The sequence below is a fragment of the Pteropus alecto genome, unplaced genomic scaffold (assembly GCF_000325575.1).
Source record: "Pteropus alecto unplaced genomic scaffold, ASM32557v1 scaffold11, whole genome shotgun sequence".
Classification (NCBI taxonomy): Eukaryota; Metazoa; Chordata; class Mammalia; order Chiroptera; family Pteropodidae; genus Pteropus; species Pteropus alecto.
In genome coordinates, this window is record NW_006431956.1 from 15,575,957 (window position 1) to 15,603,178 (window position 27,222).

Here is a 27,222-nt window from a genome sequence, read left to right on the forward strand (position 1 = left end):
ACCAGGATATAATGTATAACATGGCAACTACAGTTTAATAATACCGTATTGTATGTTTGAAAGTTGCTAAGTGAGTAAATTTTTAAAGTCTATCAAAAGAAAAATAAATTTTATAATTATGTATGGAACAGATGTTAACTAGACTTATTGTGGTGATCATTTCACAATACAGACAAACGTCGAATCATTATGTTGTATACCTGAAACAAGTATATTATATGTCAATTATACCTCTCTTTAAAAAAAAAAGTGTGCATATCAGAAATTTGTTTCCTCTTTTTCCAACACTTTAATCCCGGTCAATCAACTATCATCGCCCAACCTGGCTATTACAATAGCTTCCTAACTGGTCCACTTGCATTCAATCTAGCCTCTCTCTGATCTGTTCTCCATCGTGCAACCATGGTGATCTTTACAAAAACACTAAACTTGAGAAAACAAAGTGAAAAAATGTGACACTATCTCACCTGCTTAAATCTTATTAAAAGAACATCCCACAAGGTTCCCAGTCTTTATGGGAAAAAACAAATTCAAAATGGCTAGAGTTTTTTCCATACTTTCCTCAAACATCATGGTGTCCATAACTCTCCTTAAAATCATCTTTTTTCACCGTTCCTACTGCCCTCACACATTGCAGAACTATGCAGGACACACTTTCAAATTACTTGAAAAATTTTCTGAGTCTATCCTCTCCCCAGCCTTCCAATTAGGAATAATGAAAGTCCAAATCACAATCCATCCGGCAATGCACAACCTTCCATATGGCAGAGTGAGTGAATAAAGCAGGTAGGAGGAGGGGAACAGTCTTGGAACATTTGTATAACAACAGCATGCATATGTTCACCAAGACAAAGTTAGCTTTTTCTGTAAGACTAATTCCTTCACATACTTGAATCCTTACTTTCACACTTTTTTTTTCATCTTTAGATAGCAAAAGCAGTTTAATATAAAGAAAATTAATTTTCAATTCTAATGCATGAGATAAAATTTAAGAGTTACCCTAGCTAGAACTAGAAGGTGCAAGTGATCACCATGCAGCAATCCCTGGACCTATGAAGCACAGCTGAAGAAAATAGTTTTAAAAAAAATGGCGCACATACATGAAATTTAAAAACCTAGGTTTCAACATTGGCTCTCTGACTTACTAGCTGCGAAATTTTATACAAACTTTTAAACTCACTAAGGTTCCATTTTGCTTATATAAAACGGGGATGGGATAATATTAGAACCTATGATATTGCCTGATACAAAAAAAGCACTAAAAAATATTAACCGAATCTGAATCTTATTTCAAACTATCCACTCTACAACCCAGCAATTAAGGTAAATATGAAAACACGGACATATCACATTGCATATTAGAAATATACTGAATGTTGAACCTGGAGGACATTAGGAACAGAAAGAAAAAACTTCATGATCTCGCTTATATGTGGAATCTAAAAAGGCAGAACAGAAGCAGAGGAGATGGCGATTACCAGTGTCGGGGTGGAGGAAATGGGGAGATGTTGGGCAAAGTCTACAAAGTTGCAGTTATGTCAGGATGAGTAAGAGATCTAATGCACAGGATAACTAAATTAATAATACTGTACTGAATACTGGAAATTTGCTATGAGAGTACATTTCAAGTGGTCTTACCACCAAAAAAAAAAGATAACTATGTGAGGATATGTTAATTAGCTTGACTATAATCATTTCACTATATAGGTGTATATTGAATTATCATATTGTACACTTTAAAAGTATATATACATTTGTTTTTAAAAGTAAAATAAAGAAAGATGAAGGTGAATTCTGTTCAAATCTCCAGTTTTGTCACTAGCAATAATAGCATTTTGGAGGACTCCTCAAAGCCAATCTAATGAACAGTGAGGTTCTACAAGTTTGAAACTCAATGACTCCAAAGTAAATAAGCCCTAAAAGCTAAAATTCACTTGAAAAAAGAAAGCAGATCTTACAGACATAGATATCAGTAGAACAAAGTAGAGAAAAGATGGAAACCCAAAGACAAAAATCTGGTAAATGAATATCATGCTTGATGATTCAGCATCTGAAGGAGAAACAAAATAGAATGTGTATGAGATCAATTTGGAAGTAATGGATAGAATGAACGTGGTCAGGGGGATCGCCTTTTAAGGCATAAGTACATTCCTAAGGACCTTATATATAATTCAAAGCTCACAAAATCCAAGAACTAAGTTTACAGGACAGTGTTTCTGTTTAGTGCCCAATCATCAAATGACAATGCATAGTTTAACCATTTCTTTGTCCAGTTTTGAAGTTATGCAATGGTTCATAAAATTTTTTAATTTGAGGAAAGTCTTCACATTTAAATTTTTTTGAATTTTATTAATATTTTATATTGCACTTCAGCACATAAAATGAACTTGTACTGCATGGACTAATAACAAATAAATAGCTGCAGTATTCTAATACAGAGCAAACAAGGCTTTTGAATCTGGGTAATATAAAAGGCATAATCTAGAGCTAATATAACACAACTAGAAAACTCTGCTGACAGACTCAATATGACAAGTACAAGTAACATAAAGAGTTGTGAGACAGAACAATGGCAATGAGGAACATAAGATAATCAACAGAAACATTCTACCTCCAAAAATGATCAGAACACCCCAAATAAAACCATAAGAAATTATACCTCCATCCAACTATAAATAAGGGAAGAAATAAGGAAACAATGAAATGGGAATCTGACAATATTAACTTGAAGTAATTATGTGGCCTTCAAAGCCAGGTACAACATCCCCCCCACCACACACACCTACTCACAACCATACATCTCTCTCCCATTCCCCTAATCCTATCCAGTGTAGGATATCATATATCCAATGATGCCAAATCTTCCCAAAGAGATCTACAGCTTCAATGCTTCCAAATAAAAACTCCAGAAAATTTTTTCATAGTTTCAAAATACATATGGAAGGGCAAAGGGGAAAGAATGACCAAGACATGGTTTAAAAAAAATTAGAAAGGAAGCAGGGGACTTCCCACTGAGATTTATTATAAAGCCATAGTGAATAAGACAGTAGGGTTCTTAACACAGGGTTAACAGATCAATTCAACAGAAGAGAGAACTCAGAAACAAACCTGGTATCTTATTGTGATGATACAGTGGGAAAGAATGCATTATTCAAATAGCGCAACTTGTTTGCCATCTAAATAAAAACACTGAAAATGGATCCCCACCTCACATCATAGAAGGGGAAAAACAATTCCAGATCCATTAAATGTAAATGCAAATAAGTGGCATATTTATAATTAAAATACTATACATTGATGAGAATAAATGAACTACTCTGAGTGAACTATATATGAAATACCGATAAATCTTACATAATGCTGAATTAAAGAAAGTATGCCATACTAGACTACATATAAAATGAATGTTTTATTAAATACAAACAAAACTAAACAACAATTGTTTACGCCTACACATATATCTAACAAACTTTTCGAAAAGGCAAAGAAATAATAAACATTCTTTTGGGTGGATGGATTGAAACATATAGGTAGAAGAAAGAGAATTTAGTTAACTTTGGTGGTGGATACACAGATGTTTGTTATATTATTACGAATTTTATAACACACTATATTTATCCTTTTGAATGTATTAAGTATAATTTTTCAAAAGTCTTTAACTGCACACAAAGTACAAATAGAGCACAGAGAAAAAATGATTAATATTCCTGGAGCAGCATCAAAAGACTCCATAAAAGAAACCTCATTTTAGCCAACCACATTTGGCATGCCAAAAAGGAGGAGGGGGGTGGGGGCCAAAGAAAAATTAATTCAAGCAGAGGGAACAACATAAGCAAAGGCAAAAAGGCATGAAAATACAACACCTGCTCAGAGATTAGAGAAAATTTTAAATAGTGCGAATAAAAATAAGCTGAATTCTACTCTTATTATGAGTTATTAAAGAAAGACTAAGGAAACTGAAAAATGAAATCTCACAATTTCTTTTTAAAGGGCCAAGTAGGTCATTTATGAGATTAGAAACTGAATAAATTTTGTGGAAAGCAAAGGTTCTAAAGAAATGATTAAAATATTCCAAATATTATCCTATTAAGAAAAACATTTTTTAAAACAAATGTTGAATTAAAAGGATAAACTTTCTTAAGTAGGCAAGATTTTTAATTATCTTTTTAAGATATGATTATTTAAAACTACTGTGCAGAAACGTTATTTTAATTATGTTCTTTCCTTTTCCTTACCAGTTTGGGGTGGGGGTTGGGGACATTCTTCTTTCAAAGATTCTGCAGAAAAAGCTTCTCTAATTATCGGAAGACAGAAAGGCAAGCAGGGAAAAAATATGACATAGCAAAACTACTTAATACTTCACATATTTTCTGCAATACCATACTGGAAGGCCAGCGATCCTCATAACTACCTCTGTCAACACAGGGAAGGCATTATAAGTGTCAAGCAAAGAACCCTATCTATAAGTAAAAAGCACAATCAATGTTTGCTGAAATAATAACTACAGAATGAAAATCGACACACTTCTGCCCTAAACAGAAATAGGAAAGGGGTATAAAATGGGTAGAAAAAATGTAGAAGAGTACTGAGACAAGCAAGCCAAACAGAGAAAGTCTTCAGCCAAGAAAGAGACAATCTTTGTCTGTTACTGCTTATTTGGACCAGGCTCTGGAAATGGCCCTATGCCCAAAATTCTGAGTTACAGAGCTTTGTTCAATAAGCTTGAAACAAGGTCCCAATCAACTGTGAAGCTAACTTAATTCAGAATGACCTATATATACACACTATAAAACAGATCTATTTAGAAACGATGAGTTACAAAATAAGACTTTGGTTGAAAAACACAATACAAAACACCTGGATCAGAATTATTCTGAAATATTTTATCCTGGGAAAAACTGGATCTGTCACTAACACTTTGGCCCATTCCCAATTTTTTAGTATCACCCAATGACATTTTTGTCTCTTCTTGCTTAAGAATATAAGACATACTACAGAACACTCCACATGGTAATTATATATCCACTTGAAAAAAATATTTTTTGTGCTCAATTTAGTGATAATCATTTTCCATCCAAACTAGAATCTAAGGTAATTAAGAGAATATTAGAGCACAGTTTATATTCTGAACATCAGATCATGAATTTGAACTTATTACCCAACTACTACTCCTTACTAAGAATTAACTTTTGTTTTAATATTTAATATTTAAGAAGGGAGAGTATCTCTCCCTTCTTAAAAATATATTTAAAATTCTGTAGAAATGTCAGGCATTATAGTCTAATTACAAAGAGCACAGGTCAGGAACCAGACTGCATAGATTTAAAAGCAGATCCTACTATTTACTAGCTGTGTGACCTAGGGCAAGTTATTTAACCATGTCATGCCCTCGGTTTTCTTACCATACAGATAAGATTTAAAAAAGAATTATATCAACCTCACACAATTACAAGAATTAGAATTAATATATATAAAGGATTTTTAACAGTGTCTTACATGCAGAAAGAACAAAATAAATAGTAGGTTTTATTATTATTATTAATATTATTATTGTTTCTCCAATCTATATTCAAGTGTTTAACCCTGAGTTTACTAGATGATACTAAACAAGTTAAAGCTTATAGCCAATAATACAACTTTTATAAACAATCTTAGAATTAAGAATTGTTACTTAGTTCATTTAAGATGCCCTAGCTATATGAAACATGTAACAAGGAGTGCAAATCACTATTATCAGAAGAGTCATATCCAATACTTTGAAAAGATTTGGATTGTACTCAATAGTAGCCCATTCTGAGTCTCATTTCTTTCGCATTCATCAGAGGAATATTTTTGGTCCTATAATTTTTCTTATAAGTAATGACCACATTTGAGGATATTAACTTATCAGAACAGAAGCTAGAACCCAAAATGCCTGAGACTGCAAGGCAATTTATCCTAAAAGAAAAATATAGGGGAGTAGGGGAATGGGCCAAATAGGTGAAGAGAATTAAGAGGTAAAAACTTCCAGTTATGAAATAAAGAAGTCACATAGATATAATATACTGCATAGAAAATATAGTCAAGAATAATGTAATAACTGTACGATGACAGATAATTACTAGCCTTATCCTGATGATGATTTCAGAAGAGATATAAATGTCGAATCACTATGCTGTACACCTGAAACTAATACAATATAGTAGAAGATATTTCAATACATATTTTAAAAGAAAAAAAAATAACTTTTGAGAGGCTCAGAATTTGGAAGCAACAGGTTCTACAGACTACAAAAGTGAGGAAAAGAATCAAGACCACAATAAGATACCACTTGACACCCACTAGGATGGCTAATAAAAAAAAATAAATAGTGTTTTGGAGGATGTAGAGAAAGTGAAATCCTCATACACTGCTGGTGAAAATGTAAAATGGTACAGCCGCTCTGGAAAACAGCTGGCAGTTCCTTGAATGGTTAAAAAGAGTTACCCTGTGATTCAGAGATTCCACTCCTAAGTATATAACCAATATAACTGAAAACATATGTCCATGCAGAACTGGTAAACAAGTGTTCACAGCACCATTATTCATAATAGCCCCAAAGTGAAAACAATCTAAATGTTCATTAACTGATAAATAATTAAGTAAAATGTGATATATCTATAAAATAAATATAATTTGGCAATAAAAAGGAATGAGTACTAATACATACTACAACATAGATGAACCTTGAAAATATCATGTTAAGTGAAAGAAGACATCACAAAGGACCACATGTTGTATTAATATGAAATATCCAGAACAGACAAATCTATATAGAGAGAAAGTCAATTACTAGTTGCTTAGAGTTGGGCAGGAAGAGGATACAAGGATTGGGGATTAATAGCAAAGAGATTAATAGCAAAGGTTTGATAATTTTCTTTTTGAGGTAATGAGAATGTTCCAAAATTGCTTGTGGTGACAGATGCATAACTCTGTGAAGATATCAAAAGCCACTGAATTGTACACTCTAAGTGGGTGAATGGTCTAGTATGTGAATTTATCCCATTAAAACTACTTTTCTTTAAAAATGAGGAACAGAGTTAAAAAGCTGGAGAATTAAGTGAGTGTCTATACACTCAACAGTGGAGTTTCCAGTCTTTCCATTCACCATGGTCTAAGAATACCAGCATTCCCTCATGAATGCAGTTCTCATGACGAAAATTAGAAAATTCTCCACTGCAAAATAGTATGGCACAAGAATAACTCCTTCATACTGAAAGTCTGGGGCACCACTGCTCAAAGCCCAATCATCCCCCCGCCACCACCAAGTAACAGTCTCTGTCACATAATTTCCTTTTTAAGCATTTTAGTTCCTCATTCTTAGACACAGACAGCCAAGGATCACCAGGTTATTTGAGGCAACATTTCATTAAGGGGGTAGGGAGGGACCTAAAAAAATAAAACAAAAAAAGGACTAGAAGGGGAAAAAAAAGTTTTGCACAGACTAGAGAAATACTTTAAAAAAATTTTTTTATATTATATACTGAAGAATAAAAGATAACCCATTAATAAATAAGAATTCAGCTTGTAAAAAAGAAAGCTTGGTAAGTCTCCCAAAGAGATGGAAACTAGAAAAGGAAAACCATACTAAAACATTAATACTAAAGGTCGAATATCTGAACAGAACATCTACAAAAACAAAAACAAAAACAGAATATAGAGGAAAATAAATTACCAAATAACACTATATTCCCAAAATATAGTAGCATAACTCCAGATTGAAAAGGCCCACCAAGTGCCAGCAGAGTCTATTTTTAAAAGACCCTAATAACAAGTTAAATCCTGGTAAAATTTCAAAACACCGCAGCTACAGAGAATTCCAAAGGTTTCCAGGGAGAAAAACACATTATACAAAAAGGATCTAGAATCAGAGACAAAGATCACTCAGTAACAACAAGGGAAGCCAGAAGAAATGGACTATTGCTTTTAAAAGTCTGAGAATATAATTTTAGTCTAAAACTAAGGGCAGTACAGCATACTGATAAGAAGCGGATTCTAAAATCAGACTGCCTGGTTCAAATAATGCCATTTAATAGCTGTATGATCCTGACAAGTTATATAACTTCTTTGTGGATCAGCTTCTTCATCTGTAAGATGGGTTGTTCTAAAGATGAATTAATTCATAGGTGTTCACGTGTGTAAAAAGCCTGATACACAGTACGCACTATATAAGTGCTCTAGAGGGCAAGACAAAGTATAGAAAGCAGTGATACAGAACTTGACTTTTCATTATAATCCCTTGTGTAGTATGTGACTGGCTTTTAACCAGATTCACATATTACTGAATGGAAGCAGCAAAAGAAATTGTGAGATAAAGCTCAATGATAACAGTTGGGTATAGAATAATATCTATATGTCTTTAGCTCAAATAAGACAGAAAAACAGAAAATAAAATATTAATTGAAAGAGAACCACCTAACCAGACAGTCAAGAAAGGAGGCAGGAAGTGGTAAGAGAGATAGATTCTTGGTCTGGTTGAGCAGCAGAAATCAGAGTAAACCAGGACAGACTGTATCAGATTAAAGAAAGATAGTTTGTTGATAGAATGTTCAAATAGAGAAACTGATTTTAAGCACAGTTAACAGACAAGCTTTTACAAAGATGAGATTCATTGAGGTTTTTTGAGGCTAAATTAAAAGCATTTTAAATTAAAGTATAATAGGAAAATAAAAATGTCAGACTCTATGTCTTATTAAAACTCATAAATACCTTGTTAACGTAAGGAATGTCAACTAGGGCAATATGGCAGATGAGATAACCTGAAAACTCCCCCACTACAAGCCACCTGTTCACAGTCCAATGTTAAAGAGAGTAAAGAAAATCCAGGGAGAGTATAAAAAGGGAGGACTTAAACCCAGAGAAGAAAACATGAAAGAAGCCACTCTCTAGGGGCCTGCTGGCTACTAACGAAGGAGACTGGACTTTTATGCCAAATGGGAACAAAATATAAGTCCTTAGAAACATGTTGAAGGTGGGAAAGTTGAACTGATATGGCACATGGGCCTTTGTGGACGTATTTAAGGATCCTGAATGGGAAGATTATCTAAGATAATTGAAGTGAGAGCCCTGGCAACATCTTAATTTTGACTCAGTGAAACCCATTTCACACTTCTGACCTTAGGAACTATAACATAGTAACACTGTGGGTTTTTTATTCAGTAAGTTTGTGGTAATTTGTTATAGCAGCTAAAAACTGACACTGACACTGACACACACACACACACACACACACACACACACACACACACACACGGAACAGCACTTGTCCTAGAAAGTATAACATGTTCCCATGAAATTTTCAGGTTCTAAACTCGAAATACTCCTAAATTGATGGTTATCACTAGAACACTTGGCAGAATAAAACTGTCTGAAAATATACCGTTTATCTTATCAATGGTATTCCCCTCAGACTGTACAGAGATCTCAAAAATGAGATCTTAAGATGAGCTCACAATCAAAATTTGTAAAACACATAAGGAAACAATTCACCATGAGCAAGAGGCAGCAAACATACACATGCACAAACATGCGTGCACACACACAATAAGGTCTCCAAAGAATGTTAATACAAAACAGAATGTTAATCCAGAAGGACAGAAAAGAAACAGATGACATAAATAAAAAGTACAAAATAATGGTGGTTCATTTGAATCCAAATATATCAATAACTATATTAAGTATAAATGCAATAAATGCCCCAGTTAAAAGATATACTTTTTTAAAAATCCAGTTATGCTTAGTGATACAAATCTTTAAAAACAGGAAAAATCTGAAAGTAAAAAATGGAAAAGATACATTCTATATATTACTTTATAGTATGTTAATAATATCTAGACAAAATAAACTACAATCAAAAAAGATTCCTAGAGGTAGAGTCCTTTATTCTGTAATAATGCTATATTTTTACTTAAAGTATTTTTAAATAAATTTAAGTACTCAATGAAGGTTTCTTAATTTACACTTTGCTCTTTAAAAAGAACATACCAAAGCCTTAGAGAAGCTACTTACATGCCAAGCTTGGTGGGGGGGACAGTTTGACTGCACACAAAACTGCAGGTGGCTAGAAAGGAAACCAGCTAAAAGAAAAAAAATCTAAAAATAAGCTTAGAACAGTGATTCTGACTGCCTTCATTTGAATTTTCAAATTATTTCAGAGCTAAAACTGAACTAAAATGTGTACAATTTGTTTTTAACCAAGATTATTTTAGAAATAACTTCTGCCATAATTAAATATGCTTATTTATGTCTCAGAAATTCTCAAGTACCACTGAAGCTGAAGAATTTTTGAGTCAGAAATAATCGTAATGACAAAATATAGCAAAATATATTAATCCTGAGTAGTTGAAATAGAAATTCCTATGACAGTAAATTCTGTTAACCTCTTACAAAATATTTGTAGGGATGTTATGCCATGATAGATATGTCAGGTTCTTTAAAGGTGTCCTCTGTCTTTAAAGATTATTATGAATTTACAAGCCCTAAACTAAAAACATTTAGTAAAAGACTTAAAATGGAAACAACAAAGGCTTTCCTTTAAAAATTAAGACAATGAGAGTGATTTTTAAATAGGAAGCTATTATTGTCTCCAAAGCCATCTTTATCACCTAATGTAATTGTGAGAAGCATTAAGCATGCCCATGTTGACATTCTACAAATTAACTGGCCTATAATATTCAAAAGTGTCAAGGTCAAGTAAAGTCAAGGGAAGACTGAGCAACTACCTCTTACAGATTGAAGGCGGCTTAGGGGACGTGATAACTGAATGAATCTGAACTGGATCCTTTACCTATAACACTTTTGGAACAACTGGTAAATTTAAACAAAATGTGAAGAATAACTGGTAGCAATGTATTAATGTTAATTATTTGATTTTGATGATTGTTATAGTTATGCATAACATAATGTACTTCTGCCTAGAAAATACACATCAAAGTATCCACGGACGATGGGGCATCATAACCAAGTTATTCTTAAACAGTTCAAAACAAAAATTTGTCTCCTGTACGTGCAACTTTTCTATAAGCTTAAAATTGCACCCCCAAAAAATGTTTTAAGTCATTTTTATTACTTAGTTATAAAAATGAGAATAGGACTTTATTTTTTAGTTCACTGATTCAGATATTTAGTGATCAATGTTCCATTAATCTATAGAAGAATAAAATCAAATAAGATTTATCTAAAAAGAGAATATACTGATTTTTCTCATCACCTGAAATTAAAAAGGGATGACCCCACTCGAAACTGAAAATTCTAATGGCCCTAAATTTTCTGAACCACACTCTAAAGAGCTTCTGTAACCCTTTACTCTAACTTCCTTTCATTTGTTGAATAAATGGATACATGCATGGTAGGCACTGGGAATATAGCAACAATCACAACTGACCCCTATGGAAGGCAGATATTGAATAATAGGACAAGTAACAATATAATTCTAATAATAAATGCTATGAAACGATAGAATGCTATAAAAACAGTTAATAGAGAACCGTAAAAATAAGCATGCAGGTGGGAGGCAGGACAGAAAGGGGCATTAGGGAAAAATTACCCTTAAATAAAATTTAGAGCAGGATCTCAAGGATAAATGAGAGAGTTAGTTAGGTGAAACAGGTCTATAACAATGCATTCCAGGACACTGACATGGCAGACGGTATTATTAAATCCCTGCAATTTAAAAGTCCAAGAGGGTTAGTAGTGTGGGGCGAGGTTAAAAATAAAGGCTGATGCCAGGCCTTTAATGAACCTTAATGGTCATTTAAAAATTTTAAAGATTTTTTTCCTTGCATTCATTGATTTTCAAACCTTTCTGTTGTTGTTCAATCCTAATTTCAATCAATCCACTCTTACATAAAATCGCAACATATAATATAAACAAAAGCAGCATTGTCCTGTCTAAAGTGGAAGGAGTTGCTTTTCAGCTTCAACTGAGCCTCCTGTTTACCTAAGTGAGGACAAAGGCAAAAACAGGCAACTGCTGAAGACAGAGAAGGCAATATCAGAAATAATGTATGTTGGATCATATCAGCCAGACTTTCAATCAGAAACTAATGAAATATTTCAATTAGAATAATTCAAAGAACATTTATATACAAAGAAACTAACCCAAAGGATTGGTGTGGGAGAAGGAACACAACAAGGTACAGGAACTTCTGTTAGCAGCAGTAGTATCTATAAATCCAAAAGGATATGGGGCAGCAGAGACTACTGGAACTCGGAAGAAAAGTCACATAGAGAAGGCTACCTTAAGGGGAGTACTGACTTGTCTTGGGACACAGCCAACCCACAGGGAAGAAACCAAAGAAATAAATATTCTGAGCTTAACTTCCTTACTGTTTTTGATCTGCCTGTGTTCCACACTGGCGGCAATCAATCTGAAACCGGAAGTCACAGATGCCCATGGACATAATCCATACAGGTAAGCCTCCCAGAGTATCGACCATTGGGGGGCCTGGGGGGAGGGGGTGGCGGCGGGGGAGCAGATCAGGAAGATCAAACAGAAGTTATCTGTCATGTAAGAGTACGCAGAGAAGTACATGGCAAGATCGAACCTGGCCTTCTGGGACCAAGGAAAAGGTTTCCACTTCCCTGAACAGGGACAATTAAGCTGAAGTCTAAAGAATGAGCAGGAGTTAGCCAGGCAGAGGAAACAGGGTAGACAGACATTCCAAGCAAGGAAACTAGCCACTAAAAAGTTACACTGTTAGAACAGTGGGTTAATTAAGACGTTTGAAGCACAGAATATGAAGCAAGAAAAGGAAAGGAATGAAGCCAGAGAAGCAAGGAGACAAGATCATGCTTGCATTAACACCATGCTAACAATCTAACCTCTATCCTGAAGGCAAAATTCAAGGAGTAACACATCTTACGATAGAGGTAGGTGTAGGTTTTTAATAAAATAATGTGCACAGTGATTGTTTTTTAATATGGTAGAAGTCCTACTCTCTCTTATTTCTTGATAAAAAGCTCTTGTCTGGTCATTTCACAAGAACTGCAAGAAAGAGTGAGAGTGTGGAGAAGAATGCAAACATTGGTAATACCTAATTGCAACTTCTAATACACTTCAACCTTTTTTAAAAAAATTCTCCACACTTCGACTTTTTCAGGGAATAGGCAAAAATATTGTTAGTGACCATATTAAGTAATCTATTAAGATTATGAACCAAATTACGGGTAATTTAAATTTTACCCTAGGGTACATTCATTTTATTTTTAACTGGAGAACTTCCTCAAAACGATATTGACATTTTGTCCGATTTGCAAAGAACTACAGATTTTCAAAAGTGCTACATTGATAATTCAAAGATTCAAGGACCTATTTCTTTCCAGGCCCTATGGGAAACAGGAGGAATACAGGGATGCACAAAACATATGAGGTTCCTGTCATCGTTAAACTTACCTCCAACAGAAGACACATGCATTAAATAAGTAAACATACAAGAAAACATAATTACAAATTTGTTACATGCTACAAGTAAAAGTAACACGAATGAGGTAAAAAAATTATGCTATTAGATTTAAAACAAACATATCATTGCTCTTCTTTGCAAAAGCAACATCCATGGAGTGGAAAAAGAAAATCAAATCTCAATGGGCTGAGGCACACATATGATTAGATGAAGACTCCACAAGATGAGAGATACGAGAACTTGGGTTGTGAATTCTCAAGAGAGAAAATTTAGTATCTCAAAGGGTATGGTTAAAAAAAAAAAAAAAAGCTTTATTTAGATGGAAAAAAAACAAACATGCTTGCATGTTAATTGGAAGGAAGAGTGCAAGAGAGGGTAAATAGAAGAGAATGTATGAAAAATATGATGGCAAATAATGCCAAATGTATGAAAAATATGATGACTAATAATGCCAACATTTTATATTCAGGTATTAGGCTAAGTGCTTTACATGCAAGTATTTTTATCTCTAAGGCTAGCACTAATGTCCCAATTTTGCATATGAGAAAACTAAACTCAAAAAAGTTATGTAATCTGAACAAACCCAGGTCTTTGTGACTCCAAAGTATGCCATACCACACTGCCTTACCCTTCAACAAACACTTCTCAAACCACTTAAGTGCCAGTTACTATGTTTTAAGGATGAAGAGATGACTTAAATATGCTTTTACCTTTAAAAAGTGAGGAAGGGGAGACACATACCTCAAGTCATTGACAAAGTAGGAACAAGTTAGATGGCACAGCACAAAGACAGAGCCAGTAATTCTTCCCTGAGCTAATCAATGGAGACTTCAGATGGTCCTTGTGTTAAGCAGAACAGAGACAGGACAAAGTTAATTCCAAGTAAGACAAATAGATTATGGAAAAGCAAAGAGACACAAATTTACATACTATGTTTAGAACAGTTCAAGAAGCTAGGTATGGCAAGAATGCAATGAAAGCTGGGAGACCAAGTCAGAGAGCTTTTTGTACCATGCTAAAGAATTTGAGGTTTAAATATCGGAAGGAAAAAACCATTTCGAGGCTTTGAAACAAGATTAGTCATTCTACTGTGAAGACTCAGAAACCGATTAGGAGGTTCAAGTGGTAGCCTGGTGAATGGCTTCGATAACCAAAAAAAACATGATCTGAAAGAGACTCCCACATGAGCTATTTATAATCAAGCTATAAGGAGAGTTCCAAAGTCCCTTTTTGACAATGGTAGTCCTTACTCTAAGATGAGAACAGTCCCTTATTATACTATTAATTAGGACAAAACTAAAAGCTGGTTTAGTCTAAACTTCAGGAAGACTGGTACTTCCTTCTCAGCATGTTGCTCTGATTCAGGAGCTACAGTTCTAGCACCAAGAAGGTAGCAGAAGCAGAAAAAAAGCAAAAGGATACCCTCTACCACACTAAGACAGCACAACCTATCATTCAGTCTTATCAGTGTGACCAAACCAAAGGGAAATGAATTTTAATTTAGAATCTCAGATGTTTCCAAACTAAGCTCCAGGTACATTCCCCACTTCAAACATTACACCCTACATCCTAGTCACCTGCAACAAGTCATCCGTGTCTTTGTCTAATGCCATTACCTCAGACTTGAATGCATTTCACTCCATATTAACATAATAAATGAAACTAGTTTCTTAAATTCCCCTTTAACCATGAAGTTTTAAGTCCTTGAATTCAGGATTGATCGTATAAAGAAATAGTTATGTATCTAACATGTACATCATCTGAGGATTGATCTCGAATGCCTTTTATGTTGAGTTTTGGTCATGTTTTCCCATTTCTTCACAGGTCGAGTAATTATAAATAGCCTGTACATCAGCTGTCCCCAACCTTTTTGGCATCAGGGACTGGTGCTCCAATGAGAATCTAATGCCTGCTAATCTGAGGTGATGCTGAGGTAGTGATGCTAGTGCTGGGGAGCAGCTGCAAATACAGATGAAGCTTCGCTCAGTTGCCTGCCATTCACCTTCTGCTGTACGGCACAGTTCCTATCAGGTCATAGACCGATACTGGTCCATGGCCCAGGGGTTGGGGACCCTTGCTGTACATGATAAATTATACCCTGCAAAAACACTAAATCCTGTTATCGTCCTCTGAAAAATGCTGACATTAATTTGGCTAGACTTAAACTCCAAACTGTCTCCTCTAAGTTGGGCAGCGGCTGAAATCAGTTCTTTTAGCCTTCGCTAGGGTGCTACAGTTTGTTCCACACATGCACAACTGGGGGTCAGCCTATGATATGGGTAAACTTACGGCGCTCTTTCTTCAGGTCTCTTTCTCTTCTCATTTTCTAGCTGTTGTGGTCACCATGATTCTGCCCTCTTATTCATCAAGCAGTACGCAGTTTTATATCAGAGTTTTAGTTGTCTAGCATGGCGTCAACTGGCTATAAAAACAGCAAACCCACCAAGGCTGTTTCCTTTTTCCAAGCATAGACTAAGAGCCACTCCCTCTCAGTTTGCCTGCTATTAGCTGCTCTCCAGAGAGCCTTTGTTGAGGCTCTAAGTCAGCCCAACCTCTGGGCAGCAGAGGAGAGAGAGAGATTGAGTTTAATCACGTGCCCAATGATTTGATCAATCATACCTACTACATTTGGTAAAAACTCTGGACATCAAAGTTCAGTGGAGCCTTCTGATTGGTGAACACATTGATGTGTTAGGAAGGTGATATACCCTGATTTCACAGAAAAAGGGCACGAAAACTCTTGTGTTTGGGGCTGTCCCAGACTTCGCCCTATGTGTCACTTTATTTGACTGGTCCTGATCTATCACCTTTAAAATGAAACTGTAATGAGGATGTTTTCTTAATTCTGTGAGTCATTCTAGTAAACTGTCAAATCTGAGGACGGTTGTGGGAACCCCCAAATTAGTGACCGGATGGATGGTCAAGAGTGTAGAAAGAATGGGGACCCAACTTGCCACTGGCATCTGAAGTGAGAGCAATCTTGATTCCAGGTGGCTAGTATCAGAACAATACTGCTATATACAGATTGGTGTCATAATACCAAACCTCTAACGGAGCTTCTTCTATCATTTCCTACATAAACTAACCTCTATATGCTAAAGATACCAAAGGAATGAAGCCATAAACTTGCAGAATTTGTACCATCATGCTATCTGCACAAATCCCATTCCTCACTATTTCTGGCTTTTTCAGAATGTCAGCTAATCAACCTCCAGAAAAATTATCTTAAGAACCAACTACTATAAGTAGTTGGAGAAATTGGTGTCAAATCCCAAGAACAATTTTTTTTTTTTAATTTCTGAAATAAATGTTTGCAAAACACTACAAGAGGGGTCAGCAAACTCGTTCTGGACAAAGCCAGAGAGTAAATATTTTAGGCTTTGCAGGCCATATGGTCTCTGTCATAACTACTCAAGTATTTATCACTGTAGTGGTGAAAGCAGCCATAGCACTATGTAAACAAAGGAACATTGCTATATTCCAATAAAACTTTATTTGCAAAAATGGGTATGGGGTAGACTGGATTTAGCCCACACAAATCACAGTTTACTGGTCCTTACACGTGATTAATTATTCAAATAAACAAAATATGTAAGTCGTCTGATGGCATGAAGTTCTAGTACCATACCAGTAATGAACAACCTTAGAGACAAAATTAGTACATTAAAAAAGAAACAGAATTTAAAGTAAATATGTACACATATATATTTTAGTGATACAAATGTTAGCTAATACATGTATTTTAATAATAAGAAGGGAAGAAAGGGAAGGAGAGAGGACCAAAGCTATACCAGAAATCTTTGTTACATCTTAGAGCATTTTTATCTAGCTTCAAAATTTTCAGATGTCTAAAACATATTAAAATTCCAAAGTTCCATCAACTAATATGAAAACACCAGGCATTGTGTTAGGTGCTATGAATCTCTGGCAGAATAACTAATTTTGAAATAAATGTTTATTCATACAGTAAGAGAATTTTATTTTAGAGAATAATAAGATAAGATTTAATGCTATGACAAGGTTTAGCCCCTCAACTCCCCCAAATAAACATTTATATGCTCTGTAGTATGTATTCACATTCAGCAAAGAATCTATATTGTTAGTACATCTTTACTATAGCTTGTTCCTCTAAAATTTACCTTTAAACAACTATAATTAAAGTGAGAATGCTTCTTTAAGCTGAATAGAAAATGTCCTCCCTCCAAAAAGGGGGTGAGGAAATTTGCTCTAAATTATTTGATTTTCGGACCTTGACATTTTCAAGAAAAATAAAAGGAAAGTTAGAAACTGTTTAGGTCAGATATCAGTCTTAAAAAAATAACACAGTTAAAGATAAGAAATACTATTCCATAACAGAACTTTGGCAAGAAACTTGGAGAATTTTTCACATTTTCCTCAGGATTTTGAAGATATATAATTTTATAATATTCTTTTAAAAATACATTTTTAATCCATATCATGAAGATGACAAGAACCAATATCAAAGATTTACGCAAATATAAAGTCATACCACATTTAGAACTGATTTGTTATAGCATGAGTATTAGTTTCCTAATGTTGCTGTATACTATATACACTTTGTGACCTAAAACAACAGAAATTTATTCTACTACAGTTTTAGAGACCAGAAACCCAAACTGAGCCTTACAGGACTAAATCAAGGTATCAAAAGGGCCAGACTCCCTTGAAAGGTTTCAGGGGAGAATCTACTTCTTGCTTCTTCCAGCTTCTGGTGGCTACTGGCATTCCTTGGCTTTTCACCAGATCATTCTAATCTCTGTTCTCACTGTCATTTGGATTTCTGCTCTTCTATGTCAAATTCTCTTTTGTCTCCCTTTTATAAGGAAGTTCGTGATTACATTTACAGCACACCTGGATAATCCAGGATACTCTCCAGGATAATCCTACTATCTCAAATCTTTAATTTACATCTTCAAAGTCCATTTTGTCCTATAAAGTAACATTTACATTTCCAGGGATTTGGAACTGGATACCTTTGGGGGCCATTACTTGGTTTAGCACCATATGGTTCTTCTTAGAAACACTAGATGAGTAAATAAATCCATTAGAATACTAAATAGGGCAGTTAATATATTTTTCTCATGGTAAATCAGCCAATCTAGTGAGTGCTATAGAATGTTCCTAGCCATTTGGTACTAACTCAGCTTCCCATGCTTTCTCACTGTGAATAAACAATCTGCATTTTGTCTTTCTGCCATTATTTTAGGTTCTGAAGAACAGTTTATATCTATAGTAGCTGACATAAAGTATAAAAGTGATAGTCCAACAGATGACATAACAGTGCTAGATTAGTTTGCTAGGGCTGTGCAGTGTTAAGTGCATGACATTAAGCTTTTGATTGCTGAAGCATCCATTTCAAATAAAGATATAGCCAGCTGTATTACACAGCTACTAAAAAACGACTAAAGAACCAGTCTGCCCACACTCATGAAGCTTCCCTTTTAAGAGCCCTGTGTATCCTAGATAACTGATTGCTTGAGTGACACTATTTTTCCCTTTCCGTGCCTTAATTTCCACTCTTAGCCATTAAATTCACCAAATAAAGAGATCCCACCCTCAGGCTCTCATAAAGGCAGAGCCTCAGATCCATGCTCCCTCCCTCTCTCTCTACCCCAGGCCTCACTGCCATGTGGCCTTCAGGCATGCCATGTACCCTCCAAGACCTGTGAGTAACAAATCTTGTTCTTCAAAGTTCCCCAATGGCTTTGCAGACATGACCCTGCGTCATAAGAACCACACAGGGGGCAGGTCCAACCACAACACTGGCCCCACTGGTGATGGAGGGAAGGTCTGTGGGGCTCACTGTGGGGCTCGACATGGCTGGGTGAGTGCCTCAGGCATTCTTAACCAAGAACATTACAACAGGCTGCTGTAACGGGGTAATTTAAAAAACGGAAACTTGCTCACAATTCTGGAGGCTGGAAGTCCAAGATCAACATGTTGGCAGGGTTGGTTTCTGAGACTCCCTCCTTGGCTTGTAATAGGCCCTCTTCTCTGTTTCACATGGTCCTCTTTCTCTGTGTCATTGTTCTAATCTCCTCTTATAAGGACACCAAGCATACTGGATTAGGCCCTACCTACTGACCTCATTCTAACTTAAAGACCCTATTTCCAAATACGGTCACATTCTAAGGTACTGGAATCTAGGACTTCTGGGAAAACACAACTCAGCCTATAACGAGTGCCAAAGAGTAGCATGCTTAATCTTAAAATTCATAAAATATCTTTAAGAAACTGATTAAGAAAACCTAAAATAAATATCAACAGGCCCGTAGAGTTTAGCAGAAGCCCCAAGATATTATGGATAAGAGCACCAAAAATATCACTAAAGTCAGTAAGCATGGACCAAGAATTGTATAACAAAGAGCTAGAAAAAAACAATTCCAGACATATTACGAATTTGAGATTTTTATAAATGTTAAATATAATGGCCAATATATGATATTGGGAACACATATCACAGAGACTAAACTATAATACCCCATAATGTTATACGGTTATCCACTTGTGGCTCCTGGGACCCCTGGGATCGAGATCCTGCCTTTTTGCTATATATCTGTGTATGCCAGACTTACTTTATACACTTCGACTAAAACAACAAAACTTAACAGATTGAATACAGAAACAAATATAAGAACCTAGCTTTTATTAAACAAAATATTAAAAAGCTAAAATGTAAAAATACCATTCTCACAATTTTTTTTAGATGGCAGTTATTTTTCATTAAAATGTTATTTGTATTTTAAAAAAACGGAGGACACCAATTACCGAAATCAAAAATCTATTTGTGCAAATAAATATGACCACTTAGGTAGAATGGCCAAATTCTTGGAAAAACACAAAGCTCACTCAAGATGAAACAGATAAAAAGAATAGCCCTGTATCTACTAAAGTAATTAAATATATAGTTAAAAACCTCCCTAACAAGAAAACTCCAGATCCAGACAGCTTCACTGATGAATTCTACCAAACATTTAGAAGAGAACAAATATCAATTCTATACACTTTCCCATAAAATGGAAGAAGAGGGAATACTGTCCAATGTATTAGGTAAGACCAGCATTACACTGACACTAAAACCAGACAAAGACATTATGAGAAAACTATAAACCAATAACTCTCAGGAGCACAGACGCAAAAGTTCTTAACAAAATTTTAGCAAATTAAGTCTAAAAATCTATGATATTAATAATACATTGTGGTCAAGTGAAGTTTATTCCAGGAAAGCAAGGCCAGTTTAACATACAAAAGAAAAAATATAATTTACCATAATAACAAACCAAAAGTATATATATGATCATTTCAAGAGACAAAGAACAGGCAAATCTGTTATCCATTTCTCATAAGGACTCTCAGCAAACTAGCACTGGAAGGCCACTTCCTCAACCTCATAAAGCACATTTCTGACAAACCTATAGACTACAGTAATGCTTATAGTAAAAGACTGAATGCTTTCCACTAAAACAGGAACAAGGCAACGCAATGTCCTTTCACTACTCCTATTCGACATTGTCTTGAAGCTTCAACCTAGTGTAGTAAGGCAAAAATAAAAAGAAAGAAAAATAGAAAAGGGAAGAAGTGAACTATCTTTATTTATAAACATGATCTATGCAAAAAAATCCAATGGAATCTACACAATATGCTATCACTACTAAGTGACTTTAACAAGGTTATATAATAAATAACTATATCTCTGTACATATAAGAAATAAACAATCAAGTTGAGATTATAAAACCAGTACCCAATAGCATCAAAAATACAATACTTTGGAATAAATCTGACAGAGATATGCAAGCCTTAGATATTGAAATCTACAGAAACCACATGAAAAGATGCTAATCATTAATAAGTAGGGAAATGAATATTAAAACCACAATAAGACACTACTATACACCTACTATTAGAACGGCTAAAATTAAAAACTGACCATAGCAAGTGCGAAGCCACTATAACTCTCATATAGTGCTGGTGGAAAGGTAAAATGGTATAATCATTTTGGAAAACAATTTGGCTATAAATTTGGTTATAAAGATAAAAGACATCTACCATGTGACCTATTTATTCCACTCAGAGGTAATTAATTTATCCAAGAGAAATAAAAACACATGACCATATAAATACTTGTACACAGATGTTCATAGTTTTATTTGCAATAGGCAAAACCTGAAAATAGTCTAGGGGTCCATCAACATATGGATAGATAAAAATGTGGAATAATGGAATAGTACTCAGCAATAAAAAGGAGTAAACTATTTCTATAAAGAACATGGATGAATCTCCAAATTGTGCTGAGTTAAAGTAGCTAGACCCTCACGTCTCCCCCAAAAATAGTATATACCATATGATTCCATTTATATTAAATTTGACTAAATATAAACTAATTCATAATGACAGAAAGCCTGAGGATACGGAATGGAAAAGAACAACAACAAAGGAGAACAAGAAAATTCTGAGAGGATGTTCATTACCTTGAATGTGTTGATGGTCTCATGGATAATATATGTACCAAATTTCATACAACTATATGCTTTAATTATGTGCAATTTATTTTACTTCAAGAGAAGTCTTGAAGAACAGAATAAGTGGTAATGGTTGCACAACAATATGAATATACTTAATGTCAAAGAACTACACACTTTAAAATGGTTAGAATAGTAAAATTTATATTGTGCATATTTTATTAAAAAAGAAGAGTAAGTTTACTGAACTTAAAGCTAAAGCTGACAGTGATAATAACTATAGTTAGTCAGTAAGAAGTAAGGAATCCATATATCCAGGCTACTTCTTTGATATATGCTGCCAGTTGCTTAAATGTGAATTTAAGCCTTTTACAAACTGTTACCTGTGAGATATGATTGATAGAAGACTCCATTCTCCGAAGCTGAGAGGCTTGGATGTCCAGCAATTGGAGTACATTGTTGGCCAAGGCATTTATTTGATAAGCAACACTAGCTAGGGATTGGGTTGTGTAGGCTTTGGTCTCTTCTAAAGCTTTTCTCTTGTCTGTAGCCTGAAATAAGAACGACCAATAGTTATTTAAGTTAACATTCACTAAACATATATTCTATAGAAAGGCAGAGTTATAACTCAATTTTTTTAATAGAAAAACCTGAGTCGAAAAACTTATCGAACCTATGAGATGATAGTCTCAGGACACCTATGAAGCCATGGCAGAGATCCCTATCTGCCAGATGGGAATTACTTCCTCCTAAGTAGTCCATCCACAGAGGTCCACTAAAGGAGCCACCAAGCAACCGACATCAGAGGCACACTATAACCGTTGGTTCTAAGTTGCTTAATTAAAGCTCCTAAACTAATTTATCGCATGACATCTTTAGGACCTTATGTCAACCCCAAGCTCCCAACCCACTGTTGAGAGCTCAGCTAAACTATTCAATATTGCTGCTTTGGCATCCATTTCCTGTGGCTAAATGGCCTAGAGGGCGCTTGAAATGACACTAGCTCCTCCAGCAAGCTCATGCCCTAGATAACAGCCCTCAGAGTCACAAGTAAATATATAAGTTCCTGATACGATTCCCCCAAGACTCCTTGTGATGAACAGTCTCTCCTGCCTCCCAGATCCTTCCCCTTTTGTGTCCCTTAGATCAAGACCCCACTGCCATTAGAGGTTATCGACACCCCACCCCCGACTCTTTTTGGTTTGAATTGACCAATCCTGCCTTAGCCCAAGAACCCCAAAGCCCTCCATCCCAGACCCTAAGGAAGGCATCTGCTCCAGGTCCTGCTGCTCACTCTGTGTATGAAACTTGCACTGACCACGACCACGACCACCCCCACCCCCACCCCCACCCCCAATGTGTACCCTTGAGGCATCCAGCATACCCTCTCCAGGACCAGTGAGTAATAACCCTCTCTATTCCACTTTCCCTTCAGTCTTTTGTTAAACCTTGGCTCACCATCTGATGGCCCCAGGGTTCTACTTAACAAATATTAACAAAAAATTGCAACACCCACTAAAAATGATATGGACTAAATCCATTCCACTTTATATTCCTGTTTATATTAACCACCATCAGAAATCTAACCTCCCAGTTATCCATTATGATCAAGCCTCTCTCCATAAAAACTACTGTGGATCTTATGACCCAATCCTCTACCCACCCATTCTTCCCAAACTCCTGTAGTGGTACACAAAGTTCAAAGCAAAGTTCAGAGCTAAGTTCAAAGACAAATGATAAACTTGTTGGAGGGAGCAACTTATATCACAAAGGGTAAATATCAGTAATATATAATCTAAAAATTAAGGCCAACATTCAATAGGAAAAACATGGAATAGAAACCAAACAGTTTACAAGCAGTAATTGTGATCAAGCAACCCTTATTTTACCTAATAATGGCCCCAATGTGCAAGAGTAGTGATGCTGGCAATTCAGGTCTGCCAAAGAGAAACCATAAAGTGCCTATTTTAAGTGAAAGATGAAAGTTCTTAATAAGAAAAAAAACTGCATGCTGAGGTTGCTAAAATCTACGATATGAATGAATCTTCTATCCACGAAATTGTGAAGGATAAAGGTATGCACATTAGTTTTGCTGTTGCACCTCAAACTGCAAAAGTTAGGCCAAAGTATGTGTTAAGTGCTTAGTTAAAATGGAAATTGCATTAAATCACATAACTGTGATTACAAATATAGTTACAATTGTTCTATTATTGTTGTTAATCTCTTACTATAACTAATTTATGAATTAAACCTTATCATAGGTAAGTATGTAGTATAGGAAAAAACAGTCTATCTAGGGTTCAGTACAATCCCCAGTTTCAGGAATCCACAGGGGGGTCTTGGAATGTATCCCCCATGAATAATGAGGGATGACTGTAATAAGAAATGTTGAGAAATATTGTTATTACCACTACACTATGGTCTCCAGAATATTGCTAAGATAGAAAAAAATGTTTACAGAATGCTACTATTTAACTAAAAAAAAGGGAAAGATAAGAAAATACATGCTTATATATTTTAAAAAGAATAAAAAAATTTAAAAATTACATATGGGGGAGGAAGTAGGTTGGAAAGAACATGGATAGAATTCTTTAAACAATACCTTGTTTTGTAGATTTGTTTTTGGAACTATGTAAATGAATTATGCAATGAAATTAAATTTTAAAAAGGGATTCTCCAAAATTAAATGTAAAATTAATCAATGAGCCTAAATGTGCATCCAATTAGTGGCTTAACCAGAAAGAAAATATTCTAAAAGCGACTTCAAAGCACAGTAATTTGTACATTCTTAGTGGGATTTATCCGTAAGACGGAAATAACTGAAAGAGAAAAAAAAAGACTGAAACTGTTTTAAATCACTTTACTGCTGATGGTAGTTTTGGAATTATTATTCTGAAACTGTTGTTTGTGTAGTGTGGGATAAAGGAAGTCATTAATTATATTTGTCATTGAGAACTGAGATTTTGGCTTGGTTCAAAAAGAAATTTGGACATAAGAAGAACAAAGTTAAGAAAAATCTGTAGTTCTGGATTTAAACTGAAACCATCAGTTTGAACTCGATTTGTATTTTATCATATCATACATCAATATCCTAACTGTCTGATGAAAAGGCCTAAATGTAAAACATGGTGACTATAGTTGATAAAATTGTATCGTATAACTGAAATTTGCTAAGAGAGTATAACTTAAATGTTCTCAACAAAAAGAAAAAAAGAAAAAAGATAAATATGTGAGGTGACGGATGTGTTAACTAGATAAGAGAAATTCTCTCACAGTGTATGATTATATTAAATTATCATAATTTACTTTAAATATCTTCCAATTTTGTCAGTTATATCTCAATAAAGCTGAAGACCGGGATGAGAAGAAAGGCCTAAAGATAAAGACTATCTAGCAGCCATGGAGCACCATTTATTATCCAGATCGTGATCTCTAATACCACTCTCCAATGCAAAGAACCAGGACTCCTAGATGGCTACATGTCTGGGCAAGAAATGTACAAGATGCACTTGGAACATGTATATCACAAAGCATGTGGAAGCCACCAAGGACTATTCTAGGGTCATGTCAAAAGGACTCAGGAATCAAATGGAATAAGCTGTTGCAGACCAAAGATGGGACAATGAAAACATCAATGAGGATAACTATAATGAAATGAAACACATAAAATATTTACACCTAAGAGTTTATAACAATATTAAAAAATAAAAAAACAAACCAAAAATGTCACTGGCCAGTTTTGAAAGATGCTCGAGACCATTTCATTTGGGGAAGAGAGGGGGGAGCTTTATTAAAGTATGAAATACATATAATACAAAAATTTTAAGTATGCAAGTCAATGTGCTTAAATGACCATGTACCGTGGTGTAACCACCATCATAAGCATGATAAAGAACATTTCTCTCATGTCCTTTATATAGTCAGTCTCTGGATCCTGGAAAACCACTCAATTTCTGTCATTACAGTTTTGCCTTTTCTAGAATTTCATATAAATGGACTCAAAAGTATATAGTCTTCTGTGTCTGGCTTCTTTTACTAAGCAAAATGTTCCTGAAATTCATCCTTGTTATTGCTAAATAATATTCCATTGTATGGGTTTACTACAAGTTGCTTATCCATTCATCAGCTGATAGGCATTTGGGTTGTTTACAGTTTGGGACTACTATGAATAAAGCTACTATGAATATCTGAGTCCAAGTCTTTGTGTGGACATATGTTTTCATTTCTCTTGGGTAATAATACCTAGGCAAATATCTAGGAGCAGAAGTGCTCCTATATATATTCCCACCAGCAATTTATGCGAATTCTAGCAACACTTGTTATGGTCAGTCTTTTTCATTTTAACCATTCTAGTAGATAAATAATGTATCTCGTTGTGGTTTTAATTTCCATTTCCTAATCAAATCATGATGTTAAGCATCTTTTCAAGTGTTTATGTACCATCTATTTCCTCTTTGATAAAGTGTCTGTTCCTCTTTCACCCATGTTTTTAACTAGTTTGCCTTCTTATTGTTGAGTTCCTTATAGTGTATTCCGAATACAAGCCTTTTGTCAGATACATTTTACAAACATTTCTCACAGTCTCCAGCTTGCTTTTTCATTACTTTTGCAGTCTTGAAGTCTAATTTACCAATTTTTTCTTTTATAGTTCATGATTTTTGTATCTTATTTTTAGAAATCTTTGTCAAAAGGTTACTAATATTTTTCTTCCATGTTTTCTCCTGGAAGTTTTTATTCTTTTTGCTCTTGCATTTACACCTAAGACATATTTCATTTTAATTTATTGCATATGGTGTGTTAGGATAATAGTCAAATTTTTCTTTCTAGCATCATTTGTTGAAAACATTATCTTTTCTTCAATAAACTACCTTGGTGCTTTATTCGAAAATCAAATGACTGACTGCATAGGTGTGAGTCTATTTCTGGATTCTTTTGGGTTCCACTGATAAATTTCTTGAGCCTTACTTACTACTATGTTGTACTGATTATTATAGCTTTAGTTAAGTCTTTAAATCAGGTACTGTATGTTCACCCAGATTTGTTTTTCTTTTTCAAGATTGTTTTGGAGATTTTAAAGTCTTTTCTACTTTCATATAAATTTTGAAACAGCTTGTCAGTTTCCACAAAGGAGCCTGCTGAAATTTTTACTTGGACTGTAGTAAATCTATATATTTGGGGAAAACCTAAATCTTAACAATATTAAATCTTCCATACTATAAACACAATAACTCTTATTATTTAGGCCTCCTTTAAATTCTCTCGGCAAAGTTTTTTAGTTTTCATGTAGTACGAGTGGCAGTTTATTAAATTTATCCCTACA

General features: G+C 34.7%; 1 protein-coding gene across 9 annotated transcripts in view; it reads right to left on the reverse strand.

Annotated features, from left to right (window-relative positions):
• The window catches only part of ABI1 (abl interactor 1), an 88,431-nt gene that overhangs the window by 27,269 nt on the left and 33,940 nt on the right, over positions 1-27,222 (reverse strand). For 8 of the 9 annotated variants that reach the window (XM_015585609.2, XM_006907026.3, XM_006907025.3 and 5 more), the window contains exon 2: positions 22,286-22,453. The exons of the other annotated variant lie outside the window; for it this stretch is intronic. In XM_015585609.2, coding sequence (XP_015441095.1) covers positions 22,286-22,453 — 168 coding nt within the window. The remainder of the gene's footprint in view (positions 1-22,285; positions 22,454-27,222) is intronic. 9 annotated transcript variants of the gene reach the window in all.